The sequence below is a fragment of the Stegastes partitus genome, unplaced genomic scaffold (genome assembly GCF_000690725.1).
Source record: "Stegastes partitus isolate 25-593 unplaced genomic scaffold, Stegastes_partitus-1.0.2 Scaffold2461, whole genome shotgun sequence".
Taxonomy (NCBI): domain Eukaryota; kingdom Metazoa; phylum Chordata; class Actinopteri; family Pomacentridae; genus Stegastes; species Stegastes partitus.
The window spans coordinates 7,193-18,421 of NW_007580192.1; the positions used below are offsets into that span (position 1 = coordinate 7,193).

The 11,229-nt window shown below is 44.9% G+C and overlaps 1 protein-coding gene across 1 annotated transcript in view; it reads right to left on the minus strand.

The window, feature by feature from the left end:
- Positions 1 to 1,572, minus strand: part of LOC103375089 (protein eva-1 homolog A) — a gene marked incomplete at its 5' end in the record, with an annotated part of 8,629 nt that extends 7,057 nt beyond the window's left edge. The window contains one exon of the mRNA XM_008305291.1: positions 1,438 to 1,572. Coding sequence (XP_008303513.1) covers positions 1,438 to 1,572 — 135 coding nt within the window. The remainder of the gene's footprint in view (positions 1 to 1,437) is intronic.
- Between the last annotated feature and the right edge of the window lie 9,657 nt (positions 1,573 to 11,229).

An 11,229-nucleotide genomic window follows, 5' to 3' on the forward strand; every position in this document is an offset into this window, starting at 1 on the left:
GGATGGATGGATGGATGGATGGATCCCGGCTCTCTTCCTCCTTTTTTGTTAACGTTGGTACCGTTTCCTTCTCTCTCGGGTGACTGCCGGCGTCGTCTCCGATCGGACTCCGTGTTGGGGTAGCTTGTCCACATCACAACCGATCGCTGCAATTTCAGCGCCGTTCACGGTCCTGACGCCCAGCAAAGTATCCCGGCCACAAGTTTTACTGAATGAACGTTTGGGATAGAGAAGACACTCAAAACGTTCACTTTTGTTGTCTCCTGAAGGGGGCGCTGCGTCTATACTCGCCACCAATGAGATCACAGATGAGATGTGTAAATTACACAAAGAAAGGTTGTTTTGGGACGACGCACATCTTTGAGTCTTTAGTGTTGGATGAAAAAATGTTGAAGCTCCCTACTAGAACGATAAATAGAAAACAGAGCGTAACAGGGACTCTGTATGTAGGCAAGGTAACCAAACCTGCTTCCCAACACTCGTATTAGTTCATTTATCAACACTGTCGGCCTTTTCTCAGAAAGAAAAACCTGCAAAAATGACAAGTTGTGATTTTACGGGGCGCTGACTTCTGGAATATTTCTCAGCAGGACACCAGCGGCTGCCCGGAGCCTCCGCTCGCTGCCTCGCTGCCTCTTGGTGATGAAAATGTGGTCAAGCAGAAAGATCAGATACGTTTCCACACGCCATCACTTCTTTCTGCTGAAGCTGAGCAGAGAGAAAACGAAGTGAGACGAACACGCATCTTGTTCTGCTTCCGTGTTCCTGCTCTTTGCATGTTTTATCCGCTGTGACACAGACAGGAGCTGGGAACAGGTTCTTCCAGATGAGCTGCAGACGGAGCGTCCGACGCCAGGAAGCGAAGCCGCTCATGCGTTGGAGGCTGTCAGCGCTACAGCAAACATCTTCTGTCCTCTCCCTCTCCTAACTCCTCATTCACTCGTCTATCCTCCTAATCAGCGCAGTGCCGGTAGCTGAGCAGAGTAATTAGTGTGCTGGATGCAGGCCACCATCCCTCATGAATACAGCTTTGTTTGAGTTTCCTTCCTTCGCTGGCGTCTCTTCTTTTTCATTCCTTCATTTCATTGTTCTCGCCCCTCCTGCTCAGACTCTCTCTCTGTGGGAGCTCGACATTATAACTGATTTAGACTGTGGTTACATACAGCGCAATCGCTGCTTCTTGGAAGGCCGTATATTTTAAAGACCAGTGAGCATGAAGGGTCTGAACCGATGGCTCTGCTCGGACACACATGGAAACGGTTGGACTTGTGCGACTTTCTATATACATACATATACTCCCCGACTTTGAGAACCGAATCGGAGTTTCTCTTGACGCCTGGGAGGCCTTGAGGCTGTTCAGCGTTAACTGCCCTCCGTGGGGGGTCGTGAGCGTCTGTCTGTATGTATAAGAGCTTAGGTGTTGGTCGTTTTGCTCACCTGGAACACTGTCGGGTCTTTTGACTGAGCTCCCCTCAGGAGGGCTGTCTCCCACTATGTTGGGGTCATGGGCGCTGGGGGGCGGGTGGTAGGCCGGCGGTCTGGAGCCCTGCTCGTGGAGCAACTTCTTTGGAACTTCAAAGAGAAGGAAAGGTGGAGCAGAGGGGAGGGAAATGCAGGGATGAAAGACAAGACAAGAGCATCATTAGACAAGGTAAAGGAAACGTACAGCAGTTGTTTCTATCACAGCACTGCACACATCAGTATATTGATCATTCATTACATCTGCTGATAGGAAAGGTCGGTAAAGGCAGTGTTGTGTCCAAATATTAAAAATCAAATGATAATAAATAAATATGCAATTTAAAAGAAAATAAAAAATCTGGTTAAATAACATTCCTGGTATTTGGTGTAGTTTTAAAACCCGTATTAATTAAAATAAAATGTATTTTCTGCCACCTGGTAGCAGCAGAAACAAGCTGCAAACACAACACTGGGAAATTAGACATTTTTAAGCTGATATGGTCATTTTTTACACCAGCTAGATTACACACACCAACAGATGGAGTCATGGTTCTCCACACCTGATGAGCATATTTCCATATTCAATCCCTTTTTGCTCAGGTTTTGGTCTCTACCGACTCCTACAGGACATACAGCTGCTTATATTCACCAGGACTAGTTAGTGTTTAACCAACAGCAGTGGACAGTAACTGACCTGTGGTCCAAAACCAGCAGAAATAAGTAGATTTCTTCCTTTTTGCTTGAAAAATTATAGGAATGTTTATCCAATTATCACAATATTTGCATCCATCTGTTCCTTATCAGGTCTTAATACTTTCATGAGGAGAACATAAGGTCAGGATAGTCATGAAGTGTTTCCTCACCCCAGTGTGTTTCACTTCATGGAGACCCACTGGGCGCCTCGCAGATTATATTTTCGAAGCAAGTGATTCTTAGGAGTTTGTTGTGTCTCCTCCCTGAACTGCACAAAGCTGTGCGGTCTGTGTTTTACAGCAGAGCCTGTTGATGGAGCCTCGTTGATGCCTCATGCTTTTCATTAAGGCTAAAAGTGAAAGCAAAAACACGGTGACGAAGCGGCGGGGAGCCACGAGTGACACAGTTGCCGACAGCATCGTAGCCATGATTCACACACTCCTCCTGACCCTCCACGCTGATTCCCAAAAGCTAAACGGCCTCCACCTCCGCATCCCCCAACCTAACAGCGTCCTGTGAGTCAGGGAGTCTGCTCTCTTTCCCCCCAGACGCAAACCCACAATGCAGCGGGCCATACATTCCTGCCCGCTCACATGTGGTTTGGGAGGCCGGGCCACGCTCCGGTCACCGTGTTTGTCTGCCCCGTCGGATCGGCGGTGGTTTGCAGCTCAGCAGATGAGCGCCCTGTCCAGCTGTCTGTCATTCTCGCGTTTTCATTGCTCCGGACAAACAAACAGTCGGACGAAGAAAAATCAGCCGCGTGGTTCTGCTGACATCAGTGAGACTAATAGTGAAACTGTGACATGTGATTTGGGGGAGAAAACGGACCATTTGTTTAAAGGCCAGCGAATAAACACACTGATCAAATTTCCAGAGACGTATTTTGGCAGCGATCCAAGAGCCAATCAAAGGGGAGGAAGGAGCAGACCACACTCCCCCCTTCGCTGGATCCTACTTATGGCCTGGAAACATTACAAGGTTTTTCCAATTGTAAGCAATGATGAAAAGATTGTGCAGGCACATTTTTACTACTGACAAGTTTTCACTAAGAGGTCTTTTAAAAGATCGTTTTTATGACTTTCTTTGTTTGGCTTTATTAAACAGTGACAATACAAATGTAAAGGACCTACTGATGGACGGGTTTCTCGCTGGCCAAACAGATGACGCTGCAGTTTCACCGTCATGACCACTGGCTGCCCCACTGCATTCAGTCTGGCAGATTTTTAGGTTGCATTTCGTCTCCAGCTTCCATGATTTTTTAATATTTTTTGCTGATTTTCTTTTATATCAAACTCAACAGTGAAAACAAGACTTTCCATGCATGCTGCACAATTAGGGGCTCCTCAGGTGGAGAACTAACAGGAGACAAGAAAAAAGAGGACTGTGATCGTGCAAACAGGTCCAAGCTGCACAGACGCAAAGTCAATTGTGCAAGTTTGCATCAGTTGAACAGAACAGAGATGAAAACACAAACATGCAGGAACGGTGGCGACACCGTTGAGGGAAGCATCTCGCTGCAGTGAGCTGGTTGGGAGTTAATAAGGATTAACCTTTTGTAAAGATTAACCGTTAATGCCTAATTAATCGTAATTAGTTTCCAGAGCAGGAATGTTCTGCATCTAACAAAGCAGCAACCACGTGGCTGAAAAATGAAGCCAAACTGTGCATTTCCTCAGATGGCCACTTGAGGCTCCAGAAGGAGGTCGACCCTCCATAGACCTCCATGTTAAAATGCTCAACTATACTGCAGAAATAATCATGTTTACAGCCTGGTGCAGACATAGTGTTGGTCTCTGTAGCTCTGTATCTCCCATCCATAACTGTAGAGGTGAGATTAACATTAACATTAAGGGTTAAAGTTCTGCATAATTGCATGACCCGTCTCGGCTCCGTTCACACTCCGTCCACCTTTTTGTTCATTTTTCAATTAGCCTGGAGTCAAGATGGCAACAGTCGGAGCAAAACTGATCTTCAAAACTGCTGTTCAAGAATGCACAGTCTGCACTACGAACACAATGAAAACACTGACATCAAACCTGTTGGCATTTTACAGACTTGCACTATAAACTCAGATCTTTAAAATCTCTCACTGGGATGTCAACGTTTGTAGGAAATTATGAAAAGACAGGCCCCAATGTAAAACTCGTTTAATTTAATTGGGACATCACCAACTGGATTGTATTGAAAAGATGTGTCGCTCTTTAGCGTAACTGGGCTGAAAGTGGAGTAACGTTCTCATGACTACAGCTTTTAAGACTTTGCACTCGAGCGTTTACCACGTTTTTGTTTTTCGCTTAACGTGCCATATCGTATTATATGAGCTACATGAAGAAATGCACATGAAAGAGAAAAGTTTTTGATGCTATCTTACTCCAGAAAAATCTAAAATTCAATAAACGAAGCTGAGAAACTTCAAACAGTTCCACAAGCTCTTGCTCCTGCCTTTTCTTCTCTACTTACCATGAGGCTGGTGTCAGACCTGGATCTAACAGACGTAGTAAAGGATTTCTGGTTCCAATCTGATGTTTACTACATTCTCCTGATGCTACAGCAGCGTAGCGTCAGGTGTGTTTGGTACCGGTGGTGTTTAACCCTCTGAACCTCAGCTAGTTCTGGGCGTCTTCTGCTCATGTTGCATTTCTACTCACTGTGCGCTGATTTTTCATTGCAATACAAAACCCTGCACCTCTATGGCAACAGCACAACCCTGACTAGAAGTACAGAGAACTTATAAATGTCTTCTGTGCTGTGTGGCAAAGTTATATTGCCATAAATCAGAAAATAGGAAAAGACTAAAGTGGAGTTTTGTGGATTATCTATTTCACAAACTCGTACAACATTTTTCAAGTGTGCACAGCAATTTTTTCCAAGTATTGGTCACACATGACTCTACATACCACAAATATTTTACTACTTGGATTTAAAACTTGTTTCCATACTTGTCTCCTACATGCTGAGTAAACACAGCCTGCAGTTCAGCCGAAAAGTCCCTGAATTGACAGCTGACTATTGATCACACGCATGCATCCAATAGTTTATTTCTAGTGAATTTCTAATTGAGACACATAATGTTATGATCTGAAGCTTTCGCTAGCTTAAAATTGGGAACATTTAACCCTGTGCAGGACTTTCATGTTTCCATACGTAGAAGGTCTTTTGGACTCCAAGAAAGAATATGTGCAAAATATCTTTTGGTATTCATTACAGACTTTTATACTAAGGTAAATAAACCACAGGTGTACAGAGCTTGTGTCCTGAGTACACGTCTCTACTCCAGTGGACCACCTACTCTGCTCAGGAGAACAGACTCAACAGCTTCCATCTTCGCTGCCTCAGATGCATCCTCGGCATCAGTTGGCAAGATAAAATCCCAAACACTGCTCGAGCGCGCAGGACTTCCATCCATCATCATGCTCCTAAGCCAACGTCGTCTTCGCTGGCTGGGCCATGTACGCCAAATGGGTGACGGCAGAATACCTAAACATCTACTGTACGGTGAGCTGTCAGAAGGCTCTAAGACCTCGAGGTCAGCCATGGCTCAAGTGCGACATGAAAACCTCTGGGACCAGCGTCCAGTCCTGATAGACCAGTGCTGAGTCAAGAGATTCCTGGAAAGCTGCTTCTGTGAGTGGTACGAAACAGGCAGAGATGTCCTGCAGCGCCCATCTGAGGTGAAAGAGGGAAACACACAAGTCTTTCCAACAAGATCGAGAAGCCTCCGTACACATCTGCTCTTCATGCCAAAAAGACCGCCACCTCCGCATCGGCTTGTTTAGCAACGCAAAGAAGTGAGCGAGTGACTGAACACGGTGCATCCTATCGTCTCGTGAGACGGACTGAGGCCGACAATGACGAGATACATTTTCTGATAAGTTGACATATTTTTGGTTCCACATGCAGTTAAAAGAAATCTTCAAAAACTAAGAAAACAACACCTGTCACCTGAACCAAATGGCCCGGGCTCCAAAAGACCCCAAAAGTCCTGAATGATAAGTCACATCTGAGTGGCTAAAGGAGGTTCAAAATGCAACGGTTTGTTCTGTTTTTACAGTTTCTGGCAATAAATGGTGTCATTTTGGCAATTTTTAAATTTTTTTTAAGTTATGTTTTTGGCCTTTCGTGCCTTTGTTTGAAAGTGTAGTGAAGAGGGGGACAGGAAAGTGAGAAGGACCTGCAGCAAAGTGTCATGAGCCGGATTCGAACTCGCTTCAGCCCCTGTACATGGGACGCCAGCTCAACCAAGTGAGCTATCGCGGCGCCCCGGCAATTTATTTATAAAAGACAAAATTCTTTCCAGCACGACCGGCAGGTTTTGGGGGGAGGTCACGGGGTTAAAGGTATTTAAACTCCTTCCTAAAATTGCATCATCTCATGTGGCGCACCGCATCAATCTGTCAGCTGAATAGGCTAAAAAATCAAGAATTTGAACCTCCATTTTATCCGAGCCTGGCTGGTTTAAACTAAATAAACACACACCCCCGATATGAGATGGCAAAAAAAAAAAAAAGGCAACAGAATTAAGAAATGGGATTTGGCCCGGCAGCTAACCCCTGTTCTTCCTCATCAGCCTGACACACTAATCACGGGTCTTACAACTCCCCCACTGCCACGCTGCCACCATCCCCACGCCACGCCCTGATTACAGCCTTCTGATTGGTCTTAATTGGCTGCACATGTGGCCCAGGGTCACAGCTGAGAGACGCTATAATGTGACACACACATTTTTTTCACAGCAGCAGGACGTATAATTGACACACAAAGTGGAGCGCGTGCGTCGCCACACAAACGGACGCATTACCGGCCATACGTACACAAAGCAGACGGTCCGACAGACTTGTGCAGCATCAGTCCATCCATCATCCCACAGTTCCCCGTGTTTTTCTACGGGCTTTCTTTGTTGGCAGAAGCCGGCACAATATCTATATTGACTGCTGCTCTTCTAAAAATAATTGTCGAAAAGCTAAAACCTCTCGAAGTAAACGGCCGCAAACCACACTTAAGGAGCCAAAGCAGTTAAAACTAAACCAGCAAAAGAGAGAAAGAGGAGCGCGAGGGAGCGAAACCCAGCGCATAAATCACACTCTGCAGCCTGCATTATAATGACATGGTCACATAAACGCAGGGCAAATGATTCCATCGCAATTCTTAATATAACTCGGGACCCGAGCCAGAGCCGTACCTCTCGGAGCTCTGGATCGCCACGGGGAGCGAAGATACGAGGCGGGAAAAGAGTGCCCATAACAATGGCCCGTGTTTACACTGGCAGAGCCCAGCTTTGTTTTCACTGGGCTCTGCAGGCCCGGGTGTGTGTGCATGTCTGTGTGTGTGTCTGTGTTTGCGGGCCATGTGCTGACCAATGCAGAACACAGTTGGGACAAAGCCCTGTAAGCCAGAGGGGATATAATGAAATATTAAACCACGCTAAATCTGAGATGAGATCAGACCTCGGCCAATGATTTGAACATACTTTAGCCTTTAAGAGTACACGTGGGGGTCTGCTGGAGACTAAATATTTTGGGTATTGTTTCAGAGCATGCCTTAATGCTCGGCCTGCTTTAACTCTCCTGAAATTTGGCCCTAAAAAAAGGGGACAGCTTCATCTAAACTAGCTTCTCTGTGAGCCGTCCCAATGTGGTGACCCTCGGCTAAGTTATACTCTGTTCAGAAATGATGTGCGACTTGATAAAGGTCTGGCTGAGACGTGCTAAATAACAATGCAGAGGACAGAATGTGGACACATTTGACAGAGATGGGGCTCATTTGCAGCTGAAGACATCCAGAGCTCGTTTCCAGAACCAGATATCCAACATTTGTAGAATAACATGCCTTTTTAAATTTGCTTATATGACAAAACTCCTTGGGAAATATGTTTCCCTTAAATGGACATATTGCACATTTCAGAAAAAAAAAAAGAGGTCCATTGAAACAATGTGTTGGCATACGTGTGCATGTGAGTGTAGGAAGTCTAAGCGAGAGCGTCTGGTTCCAATCAGCCAGTGCCTACTTCATCTACAACATTAAAGTGCTGGTTAAGGCTCAGCATTCACTTGATACACAGAAAAAAAAAAAAAAGTTCAGAGCCTGAAAACTTCAAATCAATGTTTATGGACACTTAGACTCACAAAATGCCTTTTATTGTCTTTCAGGCCCTTTTTCGTTGCCTCCCCACACAGACGGGCTGCAGACACACACAGACACAATCGTTTTTCACTTAGCTAATGGCATTCCTGCAGAATAACATGCAAGGTGAATAGGGCAGAAGCTGAAGGTGTTGAGATTGCATTCCTCCTCTCACTCCCTTCTGCTTTCCTCTCCCACCCCCAGCGTAACACTCTAACAGCATCCAGCTGACAGCAGCTTATTGGGCTCCAGTCTGTGTGTATGTGTGTGTGTGTGTGTGTGTGTGTGTGTGTGTGTGCGACTCAATCTGCTATTCAATATACAGGCAGCGCTGTGTGTTGCTTGGATGGCGCAGAATGAAGATGTGTGTAAGTGGCTTACCGAGCCGAGCCGAGCTGAGCCGAGGCCCTACAGCCGTGTTTATCTTCCCCCAAAATGAACGCGCCGCCTCGACCTCACACTGTGAGAATGAATGGTTTCGTAAATGTCGACCCATCTGAACGTCCCCTGAGCGTTTGTGTGTCAGGAGGCATGATTAACGCACTCGCTCTTGTCTTGTGTATACAAAGTGGACCGGGTTTGGCACCAGTAACGTGAACTCCACCAGGGGACCGGTGGTCTGCGCTGAGGGCTTTTCCTGGTTCTGCTCCGTTTTTATGTTAGTGTGAGAAATACAAATTGCTCTATTAGCTTTAGCTGCGAGTGTGTGCGCGAGCTTTGAAAGAGTTACAGCACGGTGGGACTGTGGTGACCGTTGAGGAGCCTGAAAGGAGAATACCGGCGGTTTCCAACGTTTTAGTCCATTAACTATGAAATCTGCCCAGTTTACATTACTGTCAACTGCTTCCCAAAATGTGGCGCAAGTTTTAAATTTAATATCTTAATCAACACAGCCATTAATTCTGTTTTTACTAAACGATCCACATGACATGTTGAATGTTTAGTTTTCGTTTAACGGTGCCGCCATAAAAACGCGGCACCTTGGTTGTGTGTACTGCCGTCTGTATAAGCATCCCCGCTGCTTTAACTACGAGGTTTGAAATGAGTGTAAGCTTTTAAAAATTACACCATTTATCATAGAGAGACAATGTAAGAGCAGAAAGTCACTGGAGTTTTTAAACTGACCCATAAATGATCCATATTCAAGCCTAAAGTCGTGGTAAACCAATTGCATTAACCAACCACCCATCCATCATCTCTACACCTTAATCCTCACCAGGGTCGTGGGGGGCGGAGCCTATCCCAGCTGACTCAGGGTGAAGGCAGGTTCACCTGGACAGGTAACCAGTCTATCACAGGGCTACACTTAGAGACAGACAACCAAGCACACTCACATTCACACCTACGGACAATTTACAATCACCAATTAACCTCAGCATGTTTCTGGACTGTGGGAGGAAGCCGGAGAACCCGGAGAGAACCCACGCTGCACGGGGAGAACATGGAGACTCCACGCAGGAAGATCCCGGGTGTCCTCACCGGGACACCAACCGGCGACCTTCCAGCTGTGAGGCGCTAACGGTGCTAACCACCAAGGCACCTTGCAGCCCATATATATATATATAGACTTATTCTTTATTTCTTTATTTTATTTCCAACCAAAAGTTTAAAATTAAGTCAAAATCAAGGTTTCAAGTTGGAAAATGGTTTTAGAAGAAGCTGAACACTTAAATAAATCTTATTATAAATCTAATGAAGGGCTGCAACAGAGCGCTCTGCGTCCACCTCAGCTTGGCCTGTATTCATTTCTTCACACACACATTCAGCAGAAACATATATGAAATGTGAATTTAGTGTTTCAACTTCACTTGGTTTTTTTTGGTACCCTATGATTCCATCCTTTAGAATCCTTATAGCACACTGCTGTCATTTGTTTGATTAGTTCCATTTGAGAGGCATTTATTTACCCTCATGTTCAACTATATCAAAAACAACTGCAGAAGTGAACCATCTCACATCGTCAGGCTTTTGCGAGGCAATGATGCTAACCACTGAGCCACCTTGCAGCCCCTGCATTAACCAGATTCTGTAAAAAAATAAAAATTCCACGCCCCTTTGCACAAATGACAAGCTGTTAGTGATTCCGCTGTGAGCAACAATCGTGAAAATCTGGAGCTTGTCGGCTGAACTGCAGGCTGTGTAAACACAGAGCAGACAGTATGGAAACAAAATCATTTTTAATGTAGAAGCACTGTTTTTATTTTCAGTGTTGGTAACAGCTGTTGGCACTCGTAAAAGTGTTACCGTAAATATCAGACTATTGAGGCACCTGAATGTAAGCCACCCCCACTAACTTTAAAAAGAAAACCAGTTGTGTACATATACAGGCTGCACTGGTCTAAAAGCTGCAGGTGTAACATGAGATATTTAACTTTTAATTAAATACGTACCGGTAACATACACAAATGCTTTTTTCCAAACAGTTCCTGTAACACAGCTGGTTAAGGAAATAAAAACTCCAGCAGCCTACCAGGAGAAGTCATTGATCGCTATCTTCATCTTCCTCCTGCACTAAAACCACTAAAGTCGTCGTCTTCAGTGTCAGAATCACTTCATCACTTCCTCAGTCTCTCTGTCGTCGTCGCTCTCATCGTCACTTTGGTCTCGAAGCAAATTGGTAAAAATCCATAAATTAGCCGCATCGTTGTTTAAGCCGCAGTGTGAAAAAAGTAGCAGCTTATAGTCCGGACATTACGGTATTTGTTTTGTAAAATAAATAATTGAAGAAATTATAATTTTTTGGCTCTATAGCTGTGGTGCAAGACTTTATATTGCAGTGAAAAACTCGACCACAGTGAGAAAAAATGTTACAGGTGCAAAAAAAACCCAGAAACTGCTTGGACTTAAGGAAGTACTGAATGTGAGACACAGATAATAGAACACGTCTTGTGATATTAAGACAACATCTGGGAGGAATGTAAGAGGAAAGCCAAGAGATTAAAATGTGAAAATCAC